Source organism: Ovis canadensis, chromosome 13 (genome assembly GCF_042477335.2).
Source record: "Ovis canadensis isolate MfBH-ARS-UI-01 breed Bighorn chromosome 13, ARS-UI_OviCan_v2, whole genome shotgun sequence".
In the NCBI taxonomy this organism is placed as follows: Eukaryota; Metazoa; Chordata; class Mammalia; order Artiodactyla; family Bovidae; genus Ovis; species Ovis canadensis.
The window spans coordinates 35,994,713-36,019,025 of NC_091257.1; the positions used below are offsets into that span (position 1 = coordinate 35,994,713).

The window sequence follows — 24,313 nt, forward strand, 5'->3', positions numbered from 1 at the left end:
CATGATGGTTTCTTGAGTATCCTGTTAGCCAAGTTTCAATTTAGGAGAGATGACAAAGTTGGAGGTGGGATGAGATGGGTAATTGTAATTACCTTCAGGTAGATAGTATTGCACTTGGAATGTGCAGAAATGGCTCTGAAGGTCAGTATACAAAAGGGGCTGTGAACAGGACTGAAATCTGTATAGACATTACCTCAGGTGCTAATGAACACCCAAAGTTCTCTGTTGGCGAGAGTGATTCTCACGTACAATTTTAAGATCTTAAAAGGAGGGTGTTCAGTGAATTTCAGATCTTTTGTCATGGACAAGGAACTCAAGCACTGCTCCATGAAGATTACTGATTCATTTGTTCCTTGAGAGGTTAGTTAAAATTAGGCCAATGAGTAAAAAACAAACAAACAAAGAAAATCCCAGCAATTCAGTTCTTATAACTACAGTACATAGAAACAAACCTCACTCACTGTAACTCTTCTCTTTCTAGTAAGATGGAAGATGAAACTTTTTCCTTAGAGACATCTTAATTTGTTTCCCTCAAAGTGAAATAGATTATTCTGTGGTGAAATATGTATGGCAGACTTAGATCATTTAGCCCACAAAGTATACTACTTTTAATTAGGAGGATTTTATATGAGTAATGAACTTTCCATTTCACCCTGAACATACCATCCTACATACATCTTAGTTATTTGTCACCTGCTATAATGTAAAGGAAAAATAATTTTTAACAAATAATCATTGGTTGACATTTAAGGCAATGTACCAAAGCCTAACTTTATTATGATGGTGCACTTCTTTCTTAGTTCTGAGCACTAAATCATTACGCATGATTGAATTTTGCTTACCTGCATCTTCTCCCATACTTAAGCATTTTCTGTGTGGGCTGCTCTTCAGAATAAGACTGACTTATTCATAAGATATGAGTAAAATGAAACAACACCAGTGAGATAGACAAAACCTACAGAAGCCTCTCCAGAGTCACTCTGAATTACCACTTGGCTCCCTTCCAATTTTTGGCATCAGATTTCCTCTTAGGGTATATAGCTTCCATCAGAAGGGCAAAGCATTGCTGAAAACAACCCAAAATAAGTACTGCTAATTTGCACATATAATAATAAAGGAAAGAAAGAAAGAAAATGATACCGGGGGGAGGCAGGGACTTGTTCCTTCTTTGAAAAGCAGGAAACACCCATTTTTCTACTGTGAAAGGGGATGGGAAACACTCCAGCCTAAGGAAGAGATGCTCTTGAAATGGCTCCTGCTAGGTCCCCATGATTTTACGTATAAATGGGACAAGGAGCTGCACTGAATGTTTTATTTGTTCAGGGATTCATGAAGTAGTGAGGTCACCAAGGATACAGAGGGAAAAAAAATCAATGTTAATTAAATGACAATCAGATTTTGATAGGAAGATTAGTTTTTCAACTTAATGTTAAATAGATAAGAATCTCAGGTACTCAGCTTTGGGTGTAAGGTTACCCAGAACTTAAAAACGATTGGCTGGGTAGAAGTAAAAGAACCAGGTTTTGTAAATAAGGTGAGGAGGGAAAATCAACTGGTTGGAAGAAAACTCAGGAGAGAGCAAAGAGCATAAAAAAGTGTGTGTGCATAACATTTGCAAAATAGCAAGTTGAGTATGGGGTTGAGGACAACACGGTACACTTTTTGTTTCTCTTCTGCTCACCAGCCAAGTAACCATGAGAGAGACATTCTTTGGGCATCAAATTGGAAGAGTAGTTTAATTATCTGGCTCCACTTCCAGTGGGTATTGAGACAAAATTAAGGTGGTTATGGATGGCACCCATGAATTTTTCAGAGCATGGAAAAGACTAACAGGACCGTTCGCACTTGTGCCACCGAGGCGACTTCTCCATTTGATTTGGAATGCCTTCTCTCCTCTTCCTTCCCTCTCTTCTCTTTAAGAAGCATAAAGTCATGTACATCGTGCTAGGCACTGTTCTCAACTCTTTAATTATTCCCCATTAACGCATTTAATCCAATGCAACCACCTTTTAAGGGTATAACTACAAATCTCCCCATTTGACGGATGGGGAACTGAGACTCTAAGGAAAACAAAGCCATTTAGCTAATCAGTAGGGGAGGTGGAATCCTAACTCAGTCTGGTTCTAGAATTTTAACCGATGTGCTGCTTCCCTTTCTTTCTTTGTAAATCTTTACCCCAATTAAAATAAAGTTAACTATTCAAAACAAGACGTAGACTATTGAGAGGGCTGGAAAGGGTTAACGCTGAAGCACTTCCGCGAGCTGAAAAAACAAAAACAAACGAGCTAGCGAAAGCCAGTTAAAGCCCCCGTAGGAAATTCTGTGGGCCTCCTGTTTCTTTAAACTCTCGCTTTCGCTCCCGCTGACACTTTATAACAAAGCCGCCGTGGCGGGTCTGAGCCGCCGCGCGCTGCCGCGGCCCCGCGGGTCTGGGGTCTGCGAGGGCTTCGCTGGGTCAGTAACCGAATTGTCTTGGGTTTGCTTTCTCCGCACCCCCCACCTCCGCCGCACACGCCCTCCCAGGAATGGCGAGCTGTAATTAACCCTTTAGCGCCCAGGAAGACCCCGTCGGCGGCGAGTGGCCCCCGGGTCGGCTGCTGGGCCGCAGAAGCCCCGCAGACGGGCGCGAGGGCCGCCCAGAGCCAGGTGGGTGCGGGCGCTGCAGGCTCGCCGCCGGTGGGGGCGAGCCGAGTGCGGGGATGGCGCCCGAGCGGCGCCGAGGTGCCGTCCGGCACTCCCCTCCTCGTTCGCCTTTCTCGCCTCCTCTCCCGGAGCTCCTGGCCGCCGAGCTGCCAGGGGCACGCCGGGCTGGAGTTGCCCTCTCACTCCCCCTTGCTTTCCTCCCCGGGTTTAATCTCTCGGTGACTCCTCTGCCAGCCCCGAGGAAAGTGCAGCCATTGGACAGGTCGGTGCTAGCTGCCGGTTTCGGGGAGGAAGGTGGGAGACGCCGGGAGGAGCGAGGGGGAGGGAAGGGGGAGGCGGGAGGAGGGTGCAGCGGCGGATCTAGCAAATTGCGAGCCGCCTTCCCTCCCCAAAGTGTGGAGCAGGAGCGCGGGGGAGCGCGGCGGCGTCGGCGGCGCCTCCTCCGCCACCAAACTCCGGGGCTCGGGGCCACCTCCTCCTTCGCCAGGAGGATCCCTATCCCAATAGGTTTCAGCCTGACTTTTTCCTCCCGGTTTCTCCCCACCCCCCCACCCCCCGTGTCCCAATACATTTTTCTGCCTTCGGACCTCAGACTGCTGCAGCCTGAGCCTTCCCAAGGCTCAGTTCTTAGGGGTTTCTCATCCCTCCCGCTGCGGGCGAGGACGCGCGCCCAGCGTCGGGCGAAGAAAAGAAGAAAAACTTGTCGGAGGGCTTTCGCCAGCCCGCTGTTAACCCCCTTCCCGCAAACCTAAGCCTCCTTGGGGGGGGCATCCCAAGACGGGAAAGTTCCTTCCGAGCCAACAGCCCTCTTGGATTTGGAGGAGGCACCCGCGCCGGCTGTGGAATTAGATCTGTTTTGAACCCAGTGGAGCGCATCGCTGGGGCTCGGAAGTCACCGTTTGCGGGCACCGGGGTGGCGCTGCCTGTGCGGAACAGAGAGTTTGCCAGCCCCAGCTGCAAGTGGCCTCTCGTCTCCGCAGTTGTTGTTCTGTGTCCGGGGTGAGGACTGCGAGTGTTGTGGCAAGTTGTGAAGGGAGACCTGGAGGTCCGGAGAGGACTGCGCTCCGCTTGCACTCCCTTCTTCCTCGTCCAGGCTCCTGGGTGTGCAATCCCAGAGAAATTTACAAAGGCCTCTGCGTCCCTCCGAGACCGGTCCGCAGCATTCAGCCCCGTTGTCCCCATTCCCAACGGGAGCCCCCGAGCAGCACAGGGCGCCGGGAAAGGACTGGCGGGGAGCGGGAGATCGCGGCGGCGGCATGGCGAGGTTCCGGAGGGCCGACCTGGCTGCTGCGGGAGTTGTGTTACTTTGCCACTTTTTAATGGACCGGCTTCAGTTCGCTGAAGGGAAGCCTGGAAATCAAGTCAATGGTAAGATGCACTTTCGCTTGTTGCTTTCCTGCCCAGTCGAAGACCTCTCTGGTACCCAGTTCTCCACCCACCTCCACTCCATCTATCTGCCCTTGGTAAAGTTATTGCAATTGCATTTCAAGTAAACTTGAGCTTCTCAGATGAGCAGAAGGTTGGCTGGATGAGTAGGGTAGTACGAACTGAGGGTTTTTCTTAAGATTTACCACTTGCGGTAAGCAGGGGATGGTACTGTCTTCCCCCGAGGCGTCCTGAGAGGGCTCGGGTGTTAGAGCAAACCTTCCCGCGGATACCTCCCCAGGACGCATCCCGGTCTGCGTCCTCCCGGGCTCCTCCTCCTTCCCTCCTCTTTGCCTCCTGCCGAGATAAACTAAGGGGGTGCATTGTGGCGGATGTGGTGGCAGCCGGGGATTGCAGCGCTCCCCTCTGCTGGAGAAAATTCCCTGTGGCCGCACCTTCCTCCCGCAGGCGGTCCCAACCTCTGCTAGCTCTTGCTATCTGGGGCTGAGCCGGCGCTGGAAGTGGGGCGGGGTGGGTGCGGCGGGACACCGGGGAGGAGAGGAGGTGGCAGAAGTGGGGTGGACGCGCCTCTGGAGACCAACCACCCGCCCCATTGTCCTCCGCCGGCCGGCTTCGCGGACAGGCCTGAACGTGCAGGGGTTCCTGCGAGTGGCCTGGCTCTGCCCCCGCGCGGAGCCTGGGAGCTCCGCACAGCCCAGAGGCGGCGCCCCCTGCTCGGGCGGCTGCGCCAGCCAGGTGCGCGTCCAGCCCAGGACCGCGCCCCCGGGGTCGAGCGCTGAGCGGGCGATGCAGCCCTCGGCCGGGGGCCCGCCGGCTTCTCCCGGCCAGGTTCTGCGGAGCGGAAGGTCCAGCTGCCTTCCGGGACCCTGTCCACCGTGAACCGAGTATCTGCTCCCCATTTCGCCCCGCCCCCGGCCCCCCCACCCCAGAAATGCATAGACTTTGAGAGTAGGTGAATGAGGAAAAAACACGATAAATAAACGCTAGCTGGTTAGAATAATCAAGGTTTTGTTTTGTTCTTTTAATTCCGAGGAGGGGAAATAAGTGATTCCCCGGAAAGGATTCTGGCGTCCACAAATGTCATACTTGCAATTCTCAGAGGGAAGGCTAGGGAGAGCACCTGGGGATTCCAGGTGAGGTGAATCTAGAAGGAGGTCCTTAAATGAAATTTTACCAACCTCAGACAGCCCGAAACACTGTCTGCTCCTGCTGAAAATATTACAGAGAAAACCGATTCTGACTGTGCTCCGGTTTATCATCAGAGGGGTGTGTGTTGGGGATGGGATTGGGCAACAAGATACCACTTTTAAAGCTGTGAATAAAACGCACATTTTCTGGATGTCGGTTTGTTCTGCATAGAAGGACATGGGTGGTTCTTGACAAGGTGTTATTTATATCAATATATCATACCTTCTGTTTATTTCTCTGATACATTTCATTGGTAAAAAAATAAAACTGTTACTCGTCTGGGAAACAGCACATTTATTTTAAAAAGGGCAACAGTAATTTTAATGGGTATATTCATGAAAAAAATAAATGCTTAAAGAAAGCAATTAATTATATCCCATAGAGAGGTGGGTGTGCCAGCATGCATCCTGAGTTGTTTATTTGAAAACTTCTTCGGCACTGAAAGTAAATAATGCATTTACAGTTAAAAAAAAAAAAGCAACAAATGTTTATTTTTTCCTGACCCTTTTCCATTAATAATATATTACTAAGGAAAGAATAATATATATATATATGTAAGTTTACTAAGTTTTCAAATTGAGGGTAAAATCCATTCCACTCTAAAACTGGTCATATAATTAAAAGCTTTTACTTCGGGGATTATAAAATACATATATTGCTCAACATAAATCTTCAGGTGTTGTAAATGAATATTTCTGTTGGAAAACTACTCTAGAAGCCCATATATTTATAGGCTTGAGTAAAAAGGAATAGTTTAAATTTCTTGGCAATTTTTTTAAAGATATATTACAAACTGAAGTAGCTTCTTTCCCAGATATCAATCTCCATTACTTTCATGAAATCATCTTGGAATTAAATAGTTAGCATACTGTAAAATATAAAGCGTAGCAATGAAATGGAAGAAAAAAATACTTTTCTTTGTAAAATAGTCTAGCTAAAAGTTCAAAACAAGAAATTTTTAAAAAGTTCAACAGTCTTGGAATTTGGCATGTAGCAATCAGGATTTTTAATACAGACATTTTGACACAGGGGGGAGAAACCTGATTTCATAACAGAAACATTTTTATTATGCATTACTTTAGAAATGCTGCAGTTGACTTTGTTGCCACCAGAGGGCAAAGAAACTGCTAATTTCCTTCCCATTCTTTCCCAAACCTTGGACTAATGATCCTCAATATTTTGTTTTTCCTATGTGCAATATTTGTTGATATTTCAACTTGACATTTAAAAATGTATGGCAACTTAATGAGAGTTTATTTTATTTCCCATTTTTCATTAAAATTAAATATTCATTTAACATTTATATAGTACTTCCTACATGTAGACTTATACTTTGAATACATTCTTGTGGTATAATAAGTAATGGAAAACCCCGAATGCTCTCTTCTTCATCACTGTTGGCAATTATTACCACATTATTGTGGAATTCCCAAGAATATATTTGAAAACATCTCTCTTATGATTAAAAGTTTGTTATTGTATAGTGAACTTTTTAAAAGATTGAATGTGTTTTTCAGTTCAGTTCAGTCACACAGTCGTGTCCGACTGTTTGCGACCCCATGAATCGCAGCTCGCCAGGCCTCCCTGTCCATCACCAACTCCCGGAGTTCACTCAGACTTGCATCCATCGAGTCAGTGATGCCATTCAGCCATCTCATCCTCTTGTCCCCTTTTCCTCCTGCCCCCAATCCCTCCCAGCATCAGAGTCTTTTCCAATGAGTCAACTCTTCGCATGAGGGGGCCAAAGTACTGGAGTTACAGCTTTAGCATCATTCCTTCCAAAGAAATCCCAGGGCTGATCTCCTTCAGAATGGACTGGTTATATTGATACTTATATCTGAAAAGTATTTGCTCATACTAAATAGTACGCCTCAACCAATATTTAGAGAAAAATAAGCCTAGAATAATGTTAAATTTTATAAGTCTCAAATCCTTTCCGTATTGTCATACATTCATCTTTATATCCTGAACTGATTGTAAAAGCTTTGTAACAATGTCAAAGGAGATAGATGCATTAATCTTAACTCAAAACTTTAAATCAGGAAAAAAGGCCTAAAAATATGTAGTTATATTTTGGCCTCATTATTGCTCTTAAACATGATTTAATGCAGCAAATACATTCATTACCACTAGAGAGAGAGCAATGATAATTTAGGACCCCAAGGAATTTTCACTTTTTAAACTTTCTAATATTGTTGTAGAGACAAGTAGTTTATTTTTAGCAGATCATTTACATTTAGTTGTTTCTCTAGTTGGATGTTTTTCTATTATTTTCTGCTTTCATTAGAGTTGAAAAACTTAGTTTGAAATACCACTAATTTGTGGAGTTTGCTATGAGAGCATTTCTGTTGAGATGTACTGTCACTATATATAGACATATCTGGGGCAAAAGATTATGACAGAGGGTTAATTCAAGTGAATATTCTCTATAAAATGGGCATGTGTCAGATTATTAGAAAATTTTTAAAAATTTTTTTTTATCAATGACTCCAGATTGCATATAAAACATTTTTAAAATATAGAATGTGAGAGTCTTTTTTCTTTAAAGGATAGATAGAATTTGAAGCCTGAGACTGGGTAAGTTTGGAATGAGACATAACTAATCTTGAATATTCAGTTCGGAAGTAAGGTTTGAAATTCATGGATATTTGCCCAGAGATTCAGAATCATTACAATTAGAACCATTTATGCATTTCTTAAGTTTGATCTTTAGAAAGAGGTTCTTATCAAGGAGAATGTGCTTGAGTAAAACTTAGGAGTGAAAAATACTAATTCACTCCCCACAGATTTCTTGTCTGTGAGAATCAGATACTTTCATACAGAGATGTCGATACTGTGGATTCTTTTCAATAGTTTTGGTCTCATTTTTTGCTTCCTAAAATGTATCTTCCCTTGTAGAAACAGTATGTTCATAGAGATGAATGAATTGATCAACCATGATTATGAGATTTAAAATCTTAGGTCAGTTTCCCACTACATGAATCCCAGCCTCTGAATGAAGCCAGTCAGTACAGAGGAAAGCAGAGCCACATGATGGAGAAGCTTGAGTCCTGTTGACACTGTTTGTGGCCCTGGATCCAGCCATGCCTGAAGCTATTATATCCCCTGGACTTTTCAGTTATATGAGCAAATAACTACCTTTCTTTGATTAAAAAACAAAACAAAAAAAAAAAAAACAAAAAACAGGCTCTTCAGATGGCCATTACCAGTAAGATGGAAATAATACACAATAGGCCTCAGAACAATAGTTTAAAATGAGAGAAGAGAATCCAAAGGTCTGTCATAACGGCCTTAAACCTTCTGTTAATAGAACTTTCAAAAAGTTCATCTCACTATTCTGCTACACTTCTGAGTTCTGACTTTATTTTCTCTCATGTACTTAATCTAATACCTTAAAGTGCAGTGTATACTCTGTGTATGTATGTATATATGTGTGTATATATGTGTGTGTATACATGATATGTGTATATAGTGGTGGTGCTCTATTTTCAGTGGCGATGAACACTATTAAATAAGTTCAGTTCTTTTTGAAATTACTTTTCAACTGAATTGTGCTTAGGCCTCATTCCATGAATTTACACTGAAGGTGGCTTTCAAAACGGTCTCCCAAAACTCATTACTGGATTTCCCAGGTGGTGGAGTAGTGAAGATTCCACCTGCCAATGAAGGAGACACAGGAGAGGCAGGTTCGATCCCTGGTGAGGAAGATCACTTAGGGTAGGAAATGGCAACTTCCTCCAGTATTCTTGCCTGGAAAATTCCATGGACAGAGGAGCTTGGCAGGCTGCAGTCCATGGAGTCACAAAGAGCTGGACACAACTAAGCCCAAAACTGGTCATGGTAGCTGTTACTGGGGAAGGTGGTTGGGGTTGTGGTGCGAAGCTTTGCACAGTAATTGTTCCTCAAGTAAGAGAGGGAGGGAGGGAGGGAAAGAAAGATACTGTGCCTTAACAATGATACAGTTCTTATGAACTGGTTCGTTTGTATCTTTTGGACATTATGAATAGCGACCGGAAATATTACTTTTAAAAAAACAAGGTTTTTTGAAAGCTCAGAGCACAATTTGTGGCTCGAGTCCAACAAGTATATGAACCTTCTGGGGTGCGTTTCTTGTACTGGTTTACCTAGGTCTTCATCTTGTCTTTCCCTACTTTCATTTAGCTGTGTCCAGCTTTTCTCACTGAAAATCTTGTATTAGTTTTAGAGAGAGGAAATAAGTAAATAAAAAGCAATCACCCTAATACATAAGGTTGTATATTACAAAGTTGCTCTTCTGCTTTCTTTTAACCTAATTTCAGTCCTTTGCCTTTATTCTGAGCACATATTTCATGAAGCTTCATGAAGCTCTGATTATCTCTTTCCAGTATCCCACTCTGAGAAATCTTTCTTCTTCCCTGAGGTTTACACAGGAGGTCTTCTCTCACTATCCCCCAGACTATGATTCTGTTCAGCTGAGGAAGTTGCTGCAGAATGACAGACTAACAACTACAGACAGTACTGTATCGATGCTTTTTCTAGGACCCTTTTCCCCACTATTTATTGTGTCATGTATTGCCTGGCCTAAAGAATTCTATTGGAGGAAAGAAGAGAATACAAAATATTCTACATTGTATTGTAACCAGACTTTGAACTCATTGCATGTTTTTTCTTTGTTTCTCTTTTGCCCTCTTTAATTAAAAAGGTGATAAGATATGGATTGATGGCACAGATTTGGGTATTTAAATAGAATTAGAGGTCTTGTCAGGAGCCTGTTTGCAATTAGGATAGCCTGTTAAGAATTGTAGATCTGAACACAGGGTCAGAAACTATGTGACCTTGCTTGAAACACAGACTTGCAATCGCTTCCTCCAGAGGCCATCCAGACACATCTGAGCACTAGTAACTCGCCTCTCCCCTCCCAATTAAAATCAGCTGTCCTCCCTGCTTCAGGCATTACAGTAGACAGTGGCCTGTGATTTTGTCAAGAGAGGGTCAAGAAGGCAGGGATGCAAAATGACTTCCATTTTACTTTTCTGGAATCTTATGGTTTTTCCTGTGGTCATGTATGGATGTGAGAGTTGGACTGTGAAGAAGGCTGAGCGCCGAAGAATTGATGCTTTTGAACTGTGGTGTTGGAGAAGACTCTTGAGAGTCCCTTCGACTGCAAGGAGATCCAACCAGTCCATTCTGAAGGAGATCAGCCCTGGGATTTCTTTGGAAGGAATGATGCTAAAGCTGAAGCTCCAGTACTTTGGCCACCTCATGCAAAGAGTTGACTCATTGGAAAGGACTTTGATGCTGGGAGGGATTGGGAGCAGGAGGAGAAGGGGACGACAGAGGATGAGATGGCTGGATAGCATCACTGACTCGATGGACGCGAATCTGAGTGAACTCCGGGAGTTGGTGATGAACAGGGAGTCCTGGCGTGCTGTGATTCATGGGGTCACAAAGAGTCAGACACGACTGAGCAACTGAACTGAACTGATGACTTAGTTCCTCTCTTTCCCCCACCTATTATTTTCCACTCATTAATTGGAAATTTTCCCTTGAATACGTATTGTTCAAGGTGTGATCCTCTAGGTAAGGTGCTTATCTGACTGTGGCTATAGGACTATAGAGAGCCTGCTGGGAATTTGCCCTGTGGGTAAACTGCATGAGAATCAGAATGTTTAAAAGTCAAGTTTGTACAGAGTCCTTGGAGTGTTCAGTGATAGGAGAAGTCTACATAAAGCCAATAAATTCTCTCTAAGCTTGCTACTTGGTAAGTACACCCTGGTTTATTTAGATCAGGCTCATGTGTTCTTTGGTGCAGTTGGAATATGGAACATTCAATGTGCAGTGATGATTTTTAGATAGTAGTAATATCCTCCTGTGTTTATATGTATCTGTTTGTAGCAGTAGCTCCCAACTTTTTCTCTCTGTAATCATAATTTGGACATCCTATTAAATATTTATTTCCCTAAACCCTGAAAGGGAAGTAAGCTAGGTGTAATGTATTATTTTACAATGTGAAATTCATAAACAATGATGATGTTCAAGATGTGAAGTAGTCCTGTAGGTGCATTTAAGGCACAGCTCTTTCTGAGTCTATGTACATACAGTACATACGTATTTGCATAATTCTCTCCAAGATACAGCTTAGACAGCAGCTACTACTGACCCAATGAACCTGATTATTCAGTTGGTATATTTTTGTTTGTTTGGTTAAAAGAACCTATTGACCTTACTGCAGATGTAGCAGTAGCTGACTTCTTTTGCATGCACCCGCCCCTTTTCCATGTTATCCATTTCCTTCAATACATTCAAAAGGGTCTATGAAGAAATTACATCAATGTAATCTACATTGCAAAATAGTCCTGAAAAAGTGTACAGGAATTAATTTTTGCTGTACTAACTCATATTTTCAATGCTTATGGGTTCTTGATATTTAAAGGAATCCTGTCCTGAACTTTTGATTAAAAAAAAACAAAAAACACCTCAATTATTTTGTTAGACCATAGTTTTGTGTTTAAAATTAGCTATAGGGCACTAAATCCATACTTCTTTGAAATATTATATCATCTGATGTTAGCTGTCTTATTGACTTTAATTGAAGTATGATTGATTGATATTAGGTAGTTTAATTGTGACTTTTAGTATTTATATATTTCCTGGGAATATACACCTATAATTACTTTTTCCTTTTAAGGGTAAGGGTGACTGTAAGGGTAACTTAGCCCTTTTAGTAGACAGTCAACTTGTTTTTATATCACTAATTTCTGATTTACATATTTCAAAACTATTTTCATTTCAATTATTTACCATTTTCTGTATTCCAAGAAACAAGAACTAAAAGGCATATTGCTATGTATTTGCATCTTTGGTTCTTGTTTGTTTGCAGTAGGGATAGAGTCATTGAGTTTATTGTCATGCAACAAAAGTTTAAAGAATATTTTAACACCTATTTGAAAACTCTGAATGCCCTATAAAAGTAAAATTGACTTGTAAGGTTAAAAAAAAAGCCATTTCACATTTTAGTTTGAAAATGTTCTTGCTTCATTATAAAGGTATTGCTCAATGTTTTATTTTCATATGTTGACATAACATCATAGGGTATTGTATATCTTGCATAGTATATATATTTTTATCTGTTTAGATTTATAATTTGAATTTTTAAATTGTATGTAGTTTTCTAAATGCTTATTTATTTTATTCAACTTAAATGGATTTTATGAAAGCTTTAGATTGAAGTATATGCAATAATATTTTCTATATCAAAACACTGTAGTGACATTTGTAAATGTGGCAGGAACTGTAAAATTTTTACATGTTATGAAACAATTTTGATTGAGGCTGAATTTTATATAAATGTATCACATGTAATTGTGTTGGTCCTAACTTTCCCAGTTGAGTTATCCCCCAATCGATTTATATAGTCTTCCAGTTATTTTTCTATAAGGGATGTATCCAATCTTCCATCAGCAAAAAATCAGTACTTTTCTTAAAATGGAACAGCGGTATGGCATGTTTTATTTCTGTTTTATTGAGATGCAATTGATATATAACACAGTGTAGGTTTAAGGTGCATGTGCGTACTGAGTCATGTCCAACTCTGTGCGACTCCATAGACTCTTGCCCACCAGGCTCCTCTCTCCGTGGGATTTCCCAGGCACTAATACCAGAGTGAATTGCCATTTTCTTCTCCAGTGGATCTTCCTGACCCAGGGATAGAACCCAGGTTTAAGGCAGACAGCAAATGATTTGACATCCATACATCATGAAATGATTACCACAATAAGTTGAATGAACATCCATCATCTCATATAGGTACAAAATAAAAGACAAAGGAAAATTTTTTTTGCCTTGCGATGAGAATTCAAGATTTACTCTCTTAAGAGCTTTGATATATAATGTATAGTAATGTTAATTACATTTATCATGTTGTGTATTACATTCCTAGTACTTATCTTATAACTGGAAGTTTGTACCTTTTAACTGCCTTTGTCACCATACAAAGATGTTATGTTATCAGTTCACTTCAGTTGCTCAGTCGTGTCTGACTCTTTGTGACCCCATAAACCGCAGCACACCAGGCCTCCGTGTCCAACACCAACTCCTGGAGTTTATTCAAACTCATGTCCATTGAGTCGGTGATGCCATCCAACCATCTCATCCTCTGTCATCCCCTTCTCCTCCTTCCCTCAATCTTTTCCAGCATCAGGGTCTTTTCCAATGAGTCATCTGTTCGCATCAGGTGGCCAAAGTATTGGAGCTTCAACTTCAATATCAGTCCTTCCAAGGAACACTCAGGACTGATCTCCTTTAGGATGGACAGGTTGGATCTCCTTGCAATCCAAGGCACAAGTCTTCTCCAACACCACAGTTCAAAAGCATCAAATCTTTGGTGCTTACCTTTCTTTATAGTCCAACTCTCACATCCATACATGACTACTGGAAAAACCATAGCTTTGACAGACCTTTGTTGGCAAAGTAATGTCTCTGCTTTTTAATATGCTGTCTAGGTTGGTCATAACTTTCCTTCCAAGGAATACACGTCTTTTAATCTCATGGCTGCAGTCTTGGAGTCCCCAAAAATAAAGTCAGCTGCTGTGTCTGCTGTTTTCCCATCTATTTCCCATGAAGTGATGGGACCAGATGCCATGATCTTCGTTTTCTGAATGTTGAGCCCCCAAAAATAAAGTCAGCTGCTGTGTCTGCTGTTTTCCCATCTATTTCCCATGAAGTGATGGGACCAGATGCCATGATCTTTGTTTTCTGAATGTTTCCTCTTTCACTTTCATCGAGAGGCCCTTCAGTTCTTCTTCACTTTCTGCCATAAGGGTGGTGTCATCTGCATATCTGAGGTTATTGATATTTCTCCCAGCAATCTTGATTCCAGCTTGTGCTTCATCCAGCCCAGCATTTCTCATGAGGTACTCTGTATATAAGTTAAATAAGCAGAGTGACAATATATAGCCTTGACGTACTCCTTTTCCTATTTGAAACCAGTCTGTTGTTCCATGTCCAGTTCTAACTGTTGCTTCCTGACCTGCATACAGATTTCTCAAGAGGCAGGTCAGGTGGTCTGGTATTCCCATCTCTTTCAGAATTTTCCAGTTTATTGTGATCCACACAGTCAAAGGCTTTGGCATAGTCATTGACTGCATTCCCCAAGCTGTACATTTCATCCCTGTTACTCATTTTATTAACTGCAAGTTTGTACCTCTTAATTCCCCTGGCCTGTCAGTGCTGTTTTGAACACTGGTTCTGTGTATAGCCTTACATACATCTCCTCATGTTCATATGTAGGACTTCTATTTAGAGGTAGAATTCATGGGTTACTGGGGTTGTGAATGTTCTACCATAAAAGGTAAAACCTGGGACAAACCCTGATAGACTTTCCAAAGGTCTGTTCCAAAGAAAATAATGCTTCAAAGATAAAGGTGGATGGTACCCTGAAGATTATCCCTGTGCAGATACCACACTCTTCATTACTTTAGCTTTTAACAAGTCTTTGTTTGGTGGGGCAAATCTGTCCTCCTTGTTCTTGGTCTTCAGGAGCATCTTAGCTATCCTAAAGGCTTTTTGGACTTCCCAGGTGGCTCAGTGGTAAAAAATCTACCTGCAGGTTCAATCCCTGGGTCAGGAAGATCCCCTGGAGAAGGAAATGTCAACCCATTCCAGTATTGTTGCCTGGGAAATCCCACAGACAGAAGAGCCTGGCAGGCTGCAGTCTTTGGGGTTACAAAGAGTTAGACACAACTTAGTGACTAAATAACAACAAAGGAATGCTCTTTGCTTTTTCATATCTATTTTAGAGTAAACTTTCAGATTTCTTTAAAAACTCTGTTGAAGTTTTGATGGAAATCACTTTATATCTTAGGGTCATTTGGTAAAGATTTCAATTTCAAAACAACTTGGAAACGATGTAATTTATTTTCTACAACAGCTAAACCCACAACAATTACCACTGTGCTTCATAACAAATTGTTAATAGTAGCTATTTGGCAAGTGACCTTTTTTTAGTTGAAACAATGTCCTTAGATTGAATGTTAGTGCTATTTTCCTGATCACATCATGATGCTAGACATAAATCTAATTGCTTCTTGGGAAATAGCAGGGGGAAACCATAGGTTGATTAAAATGAACAATTCAACTAAAGAAAAAAATGTTAATTCCTAACTTTTTAGGAACTACCACAAATGAGAGGTGGCTGCCAGGCAAATAATACATGGAAATGACGTTTTTACAGTGTCATTTTAGTAACCTATCTCTTGATTAGCATAGCAGTTCCAAGCAAGACTTTAAATTTGCTGCTTTGTAAGCATCATTGAGAATGGTAAAGTCCTCTAGATTTAGGATTTACATTGAAAGAGAGTACACTTTATAAATTGCTTCCATTTAAAGATAGTAAATTTATGATTTTATTTAGACTGTAAGACAATAAATTTAAGGTTTATAATTTGCTTAATTTGAAAATCCTAATTGCACCTCCTTCTCAGCCCAGTTTATGTCTGGCCATTGCTCTGAACCCTGCCTGCTGATCTGGATATTTTTTAATAGGGAGTAAACGGACAGGCTGGGCAGGCTGTTTTATTTCTTTGTTATTTAGCCTTCATTATCTTTTTAACATCTGTTGTTCATTTCAGATATTTTTAAAAACATGATTCAACATCATTTGCGGATGATAGTCTCATTGTCTACACATTGCAAAACAGCTTTACACAGGAAGCCAGATTTGTGCAATCTTAGTTTTGGTCAAGCTGTTTTTAGAAGAGCGGTTTGTAGAATAGGCACAACCAATGAGACACTGATTTTTTACAAACCAAGCACTGATGTTTGACTTGAGACTGCCTTTCTGTATCCCCAGTTCCCTTATCCTAGCTCTGGCAGGCACCATCCTTTCTAGCCTTGTTCGTTTCAGTAATGCCCCACTTTCCCTCCAACATCATCCTGCTGGAATCCTTTCTTCATTCCACAGCTGGAAAGATCTTTCTGAAATGCGAACCTGTGTCACCCTTCTGCTGAAAATGCCTTCAAGTCTTCCTCAGGCTCTCACTCTAGAGGTCAGAGGCCTCGATTACCTGATCCTGGTTTACTTCTTTAGGTTCAAGTCCATCACTTCCTTCCTCCTGCTCTCCCAGGTTTCCCACACTTTCTTTCCCCATGAAGCTACATATGCCGTCCCCTCTGTTTGAAGCATCCTTTCCTTCTCTTCCTGTCTATTGGTCTTTCAGGTCCCAGCTTCATCTTGATTTTCAGCATCAATGACTCATTCCTCAGTGTTTCTCTGCCAGCTCCAAGACTGAGTTGAGTCCCTCACCAAAGTGTATTCCGCACACCCTCATGGTGTCACTTATCATCAGTGGAGTAACAGGCCGTGCCTGCACTTGACTATGAGCTGCCCAAGGTGAGAGGCTGTTTGTGACTGATCACCACTCCCTCACCAGCTCCAAGTACAGGAAGCCCCACTGAACATTTGTAGAATGGAGGGGTCTTGTTATGTCTTCTACTTTGTGTGATAATACTATTAATGGTTGCTTAGTCGCTCAGTCGTGCCCAACTCTTTGTGACCCCATCAACCACAGCATGCCAGGCTCCTCTGTCCATGGGGATTCTCTGAGCAAGAATATGGGAGTGGGTTGCCATGCCCTCCTTCAGGGGATCTTCCTAACCCAGGGATCGAACTCAGGTCTCCCACATTGCAGACGGATTCTTTACTGTCTGAGTCAATTCATTTGTTTAGATTTACCACTCAGACAAAGGGTTTTGTTTGTAGCTTATTTCTACATATTTCTTTGGGCAGAATTTCTCACTCATAATTTCTTTCACATGACACCTTGGATTTAAATACCCATGATTACAATCTGTAGACAAACCAGAGATTGACATCAGAGTAAAGGAATTTGTCATATATGTTTGTGAAGAACTGACAATTCATTCACAAATGATGGTTTAAGAATGATCAAGTCACTCAGTAAGCTAAGAAGAATAGAGAAAGCGATACTTTAGTGATTTATAATCCAACAATTTGAATTGTCTGGTAGAATGTTAAAATTGATTCATTTGTTTCTCTTGAGAGAATGCCATGGTTAAAAAGCATAGATGGATAAACAGTGAGTGAAATAGAAATTAGATATTGAACCATGAAATCTGCATGAAGAGCTTTCCAGGTATTTCAAAGCTAAAGATGCAAACTGGAAAATGTGCTCTAAGATGATATACTTAAAAGAGTTCCAGATACAAATCATTGGGCAACTTATTAGACATTTTTTCAACAAGATCCTAAAAGATTTCTTAATGCTTCATACATCTTAGCTTTTGCTAGGCCATCAATCTGTACCCAGAATGGGACCTCACTGATGTGAGTTAAAATCTTTCCAAGGTTTTCAGTGTGATTCACTTGCTGAAGTTTTGGTCAGCATCCTTCATGATGTATTCAACTTGTATTTGTTATTCTACAAGCATATTTTTTTCACCATATCTTTCTATTTATTGCTTTTCTAGAAACATCCTCCAAAGTCCTTCTGATGTATCACACTAATTTTATGGAGTGAACATCTGAGATGTGTCTCTTACCCCCTTCTTCTTGTAACAGTACCTTCTCATTATTTGGGGATGTTCAGTCTTGGAAACAGCATGTCACCACCATTTAGGAAGGTCATCTTGGTGACTCTGTGTTGTTCACGTGGGTCTTTGTCATTTTGTTGTGCTTCCCCAGATAGTTCAGCATATGTCCCAAAGGTGGATACTCATAATAACCTTTCATCTTGGACTTCAGGCCTATTAGTCCTTGCGTAAATGTTACATGCATATTCTGGAAGAGAGAGTCTTTTTTATAAAAGTTATTTTGGGGGTTGTTGCATTGGGAAAAGATACATCTAAAGCCATCTATAGATAAACTTCCTGACAGGCTTCCTTGGTGGCTCAGATGGTAAAGAATCCTCCTGCAATGCAGGAGATAAGGGTTTGATGGCTGGGTCAGGAAGATCCTCTGGAGAAGGGAAAGGCTAACCACTCTGGTATTCTTGTCTAGAGAATTTCATGGACAGAGGAGACTGGTGGGCTATGGCAAAGAGTTGGACACGACTGATCCCTCTGACTATAAGTCATAAGTCAGGAAATTTCAGTTTTTACTTGAGATGTATTGCTTGCATCTGAGTCTTAGTAAATACATCAAAGTTTTCAGTTATATTGTTATTTGAGTAATCACTTGATTGAGGACTGTTTCTCTCACTAGACTGTAAACTCCATGAGAGTAGGAACCACACTTGTTTTCTGGTTTTTTTTTTTGTTTTGTTTTGTTTTTGTTTTTTTTTTTTAGCACGTTTCATAGTGTTTGGAATATAGAAAGTACTCGATAAATATTTGTTAAATGGAAGTTTCGAATAAGTTCATTTGGGAAATATTCTCTCAGTGATTGGTAAAAGTGCTCAGACATCAGGTGAGATTTATCAGATGAGTTCAAAGTTGCAACTGCAGTAGATTTTTCCCTGTTGGTTTTCTTAAGTAATTCTTTGTCCCTTTCTCATTCTAGAAATTAAGTTCTCTTACCTGAGTCTTATTTTTCTAATCTTTCTTCACATTTAATTTGGTGTTTTCCTTTTACTTTCCCTGCAATTCCTATTATTTTATTTTTCTTATGGGTCTAGACATATATTCCCAGCAGTAAAAAGAAGAAGATCTGAACTCTTCAATGGATGATACATCATAGCTTTTCTTAGGCCATTAATCTGTACCCAGGATTAAGAGGCAAACAAACACGAAGCAGAAAATAGTTGATCCATAGCCAGTGCTTATTCATTTTATTTGCTTAATTCTTTTTTATTGGGATTTCCCAGACCATTAAAAAAAATCTAAAAAGAAAACAAAAATAGTAAGATTACATGCTAACATAGCACCCAACACATAGTAACTTCTCAGTTTAGACTTGGTTGACTTACATATTAAATAAAGACCCACAAAAGCCTGTTGCACTTCTAATTTTAAAATTCATTGACTCATTCCTCTCTTTATTCACTCATTCAATAAGTAATCAATTAAAAAAAAGAAATGGAGGAATAAATCGATGCCTTTTTAAAAAGTGAAATAGGCTCTTGTAGGTTAATTGGAAACCTAGCTGTTCTATCTCACATACGTAAGATATAAGTAAGTAACTTATATGTAAGTTGAGGTCTGCCATATGCTACGCACATACATGTGATGAGTGCTTAAAATACATGACATTTTCATGGTATGATTGAAATCCACTTAAAAGTTCTGTTCACCCAGTTTTCATAAATTAGTTCAGCCGTTCCTCCAATGGGATAATTTTAGTTGTGTCAGGCGAGTGTATTCCCCTCGGTTCTGTCTCATCACAAGAAAGATTTGGAGTGACGGACATTAAAGCCCTCGGCGTGTCACAGCTCTTGGGTCTTGGACAGACTGTTATAGCTCTCAGGTCTCGAACAGACCGTGTTATAGCTCTCAGACAAATCAGTGTTACAGCTCCGTGTTACAGCTCTATTTTATTTAGATAATAGCAGGAAAAGCCATCCTTGAGGCGTGAGGGCATGTCGACTCAAAAGACGTGAGGAGAAGAGCGCCCCAGCGCGGGAGAGAGGGGGGGAGAGAGACCTCTGGCCCTTTGGCCCCTCTTTTTATATGTCTTCCTCCCCCTGGGCTTGCCCCATGTGAATTGGGCTAGCCAGGAGTGCTGTTTGTTCTGCCTGAGGTCCTCACTCTGGTCCTCGGACCTTCTTTGTTGTGTTTTCGCGGGCTTTTCTCTTCCTTGTCTTTTAGCCACCACCATCCTGGACTCCTGTTTCCTATTCTAACTACCCAACAGTTGGAAGATGCGTTTGTTTAATCAATTTAATTTCATATTTTATTGTCTTGGATAAATAAAAACTAGTTTCTATTCTTAAGAAATGTGACCCACAGGGAAACACAAGCACAGACATAGTATGACTCTCATAGAAGAACCATGTCCAGGGTTTGGCAGGGGTGGGGTTGGGAGAAGGCCTTTTGGGAAGACAGCATTTGATTGCTGTATGGTTGTTAAAGGAAGTTTCTGATGCCAGACCGCCTTGGCTCACAATTTACCAGTTGAGTGACCATGAGCAAAAATGTTAACTCCTGGAGCCTCCATTTCTTCATCTGTAATGTGGGAACAAAATTACTTATCTGTGCTGAACATTTCTGTTCTCTGCAGGTTTGGTGAGGTTGCCATAGAAATATTAATATAAGGAAGTGTGGAAGCAGTAAGTGAAGGGAAAAACTGAACAAGAGGGAAAAAGTAGGGCAGAACCAAGGAAGGAGTGCTCCACAGAATGGTGAGCCAGCTGAAAAGGCTTCCAGTGATAATTTAAGATATTAACTACCGTGGTACCCATTTCAGACTGTCTGAGATTAAACCATCATCTTTGGGGTAGTAATAACCACAGGCAGTGGTACTGTTGCAGGTGCAGGAAGAATTAAGGCCCGTGAGTGCTTTTGATGGCCACATGGGCATCAGATGGCATGCAGAGGCCCCGCCAACAGGCTCCAACTTGCATGACAAGGTCCCAGCATCAAAACACTGCTCATTTTCAGAATCCTCGCCCTCACTCAGCCGTAGCCTAGGGCAAGCTTTGGATCTGAAGAACATTATTCCAATAAAATGTACATTAAAAGAACACTCAAATAATTTATTTTTAACAGACTCATGTTGTGTAAAATGAGAGGAAGCTTCCAGAAACAGTTTTCTCTTTTTGGCCTGCGTTGAGGACACAAAATAAAATTCTGCTGCGTCATCGGCTTTGAAGGAAGAAAAGAATTCTTTGACCTTATTATTAATAACATACTTGCTTCTGGAGTAAATAAACTGCCGTATAAGATTACACAACTCCCTTGGGTGATCAGGTAACTTTGTTGGATTTTATTGTGATGTTCTGTGTATAAAGAGATCCAAAATGCTACATGTGTCTTAGTGAATTTATCAGAAAAGGTAAGCAGTATATATGTAAGAGCCTGACAGCTATCCTGAGATTTCATCAGTTAATGGAAGATGAGAAATGTCAAAATAAGAAATGAATAAAAACTCTTTACACATCTAGAGTTCTCTGAGCAGTTCCTATTTAGCATTTTTCCTGCAGAACTACAGAAGGCCTTCAGTGCTTTAGTTAGACCAGCCCTACATACATAGGTGGAAGAGGTGAATACACTTATGGCTCTGTTTGAGAGCCATGGAAAAGCTTCCAGCTTCTGTCCCCTACACTACACTTCTGTTTGTGGCTGCTAACTTCAGAGAGTGGTGTTTTGGGTTGAGGTAATGTGTTGTGGAAAATGTCAGTATTAAAAGGAGAAGCAATAGTCATTCACAGCCTTTCTGTTTGAAACCTTGCAAAACAGGTATGGTAAAGAGATAGCATCCAGGTTCAAACAGACTGGGCGGGCAGGCAGGCCCCTTGTTAGACCAAGAACAGGAAGAAGTCACTAAGAGCATGTGTGGGCATGTGCATGCTAATGTGAAGTGTGTGTGTGTGTGTGTGTGTGTGTGTGTGTGTGTGAAGGTGTATGGAACAGGAATGCCAGAATTGAGGGGCTGATAGAGAATTGCTCCAGAGAGCTGGGTGGGCTTGGAGGACCAAACCCGTATGTGATGTCTCCGTGTGTGGCACTGTAAGGTATAGTGCCTAGGGTCCCATTTTAATCTATAACTACTATTACATTGTTTGCTCATATAATCAAAAGTAATAACTTCTCAATATATCCAAATTATCCAATTGGATTAGCCCATTAACTGGAAGAAATTGGCTTAATTATATGATGATCAGTATGAACAGGAATTGTTCCATCCCTCTCACATAGCCACATATATGTGTTTTACATTATCAATTACATTGAAGTTAATAGGCCATTAAGTTGGTGTTGATGAAGTTTATTTCTCAGAATTATTTATTCATTCAACAAACATTTGTTAGCTATAATCTAGGTGCCAAGTATTGTGTTGTAAAGAGAGAAAAAATATAGTCCCTGCCAGGTAGAGGTTACAGGGCAGTATTAGAAATAGAAGGTAAAGAGATAATTCTAAGAAAATGGGTGAGAGGAAGAGAGGGGACCCCATGATTTTCTGATCAAGAACTGTGGATTAGAAAAAAAAAAAAAAGACCACACAATTTAGGTTAAAGGGTCAAGGGAGACTTCCTTGAGGAACTATTTCAGTCTTGATTTGAAGCAAGAGTAAGATTTAGGAGCGTGGAGAAGATGGAAATATGTTCCCAACACAGAGAATGGCCTGGAGCCAGGAAATAGCAGGCTTTTTGCTGCTGCTGCTGCTAAGTCGCTTCAGTCGTGTCCAACTCTGTGCAACCCCATAGATGGCAGCCCACCAGGCTCCCCCATCCCTGGGATTCTCCAGGCAAGAACACTGGAGTTGGGTTGCCGTTTCCTTCGCCAATGCATGAAAGTGAAAAGTGAAAGGGAAGTGGCTCAGTCGTGTCTGACTCTCAGCGACCCCATGGACTGCAGCCCACCAGGCTTCTCCATCCATGGGATTTTCCAGGCAAGAATGCTGGAGTGGGGTGCCATCGCAGGCTCTTTGGCAACTGCCATTACCTGTGGGGAGAGACAGTTGAAAGACCAAGAAAGGTCTCCTCTGTCATAGAAAGGTGTTGAATTCTTGCCTGCAGGTGACAGCTGGCCATTGACAGATTTTTGTCAGCTGAGAGATAAACTCGGATGGGCCTCTCAGAAAACTAGTATTGGTATGGAAGGGGCAGACCTGGAGACAGACCAGATTTAGAAATGATTGAATTAATAAGGATGTAAGGTGACAAAGACTTCCAATAACAGGAGAGTGTCTAAGCCAGTTCCCAGATTCTCCAGGTGCTTTAGGGAAGGGACAGATGCGTTCAGCTTTAGACATGTGGAGTACTGAGATGGTAAAGGGACATTCCTGGGGAGATAGATGCCAGCTCTACCAGGTGGTGGTCTTGGATGAGATTGAGATGTGGAATCATCAACGTATAAGTGATAGTGAAAACCAGCGAAGAAGCATGACAAGACAGAGAAGAGCAGAGGGTCAAGGTCCTACAGAAGTGGTTTGGGAAGGCTGTATGGAGGAGGGTGCTCAGGAGGGAGAAGGAGGAGGAATTACCTGAAGAGGGAAGCCAACCTGGCTGAGGAAAAGCAGGTCATTAGAACTGGCAAGGAGTGGCATCTGGGAATTCAGTCAGAATTTAGCTTGGGTGGATGAAGGAGAGGTCCGCTTTTGCCAGATTTCATAAGTGATAAAAGTAAGAGAAGTTAGTGATCTGGATGAAACTACAATCTTTAGAGAAAATAAAAGGATGTCTGGGAAAGAACTGAAGGGGAGGAAGTACTTACTGTCAAGAGAGGGTTTTGCCAGGATGGGAAATTTGAACTTGTTTACAGGGCTTACCAGGTGACTCAGCGGTAAAGAATCTGCCTGCCAAGGAAGGAGATGCAGGAGGTGTGGGTTTGATCCCTGGGTCGGGAAGATCCCCTAGAGGAGGAAAGGACAACCCACGCTAGTACTCTTGCTTGGAAAATCCCATGGACAGAGGAGCCTGGTGGACTACAGCCCATGGGGCCACAAAGGGTTGGACGCCACTGAACACACACACACATACACATAGGTATGTGGAAGCAGGCAATAGATAGCTGGGCAGATTGAGAATATAAATATAATAAACTATACAAACATAATATTCTATAAATATAATAAACTATGTTGTTTCTGGAAGAATGATCACAGCTTTCCCAAAATGCAGCTTGACTCGTGGAATCCTTTATTATGTTACATGTAAGAAAATTGCTGGGACATCTAATTAACATTTAATTAAGGCTGGATGGTATCACATTTGTGGACCCTGAAGTCATCAAATCCATGAAAACTGAGAAATAAAGTTTGTTGGAAAGAGAATTTCACCTGAAGAAGTAGCAGCAAGAAAAACGAATGTTTCATATATTTTATCAGTTTCATTTATTTTATCAGTTTAGCCTGGGCTGCAAAATCTTTGTAACATGATAAATAAGCTACATGAGAGAAAAGGGCATTTAAAATATAACTTATTTAGTTTTTGTGCATTTTTTTTAAAGCCAGCATCACACCCTGAAGGAAATAGAAGTAATGACTTCATTGTTCTTTTATCAA

At 41.4% G+C, this 24,313-nt stretch overlaps 1 protein-coding gene across 2 annotated transcripts in view; it reads left to right on the forward strand.

Annotated features, from left to right (window-relative positions):
• The first annotated feature begins 2,249 nt into the window (after positions 1 to 2,249).
• Positions 2,250 to 24,313, forward strand: part of PLXDC2 (plexin domain containing 2) — a 440,092-nt gene continuing 418,028 nt past the window's right edge. For both annotated transcript variants that reach the window (XM_069547392.1, XM_069547393.1), the window contains exon 1: positions 2,250 to 4,011. In XM_069547392.1, coding sequence (XP_069403493.1) covers positions 3,900 to 4,011 — 112 coding nt within the window. In that variant the 5' untranslated portion in view covers positions 2,250 to 3,899. The remainder of the gene's footprint in view (positions 4,012 to 24,313) is intronic.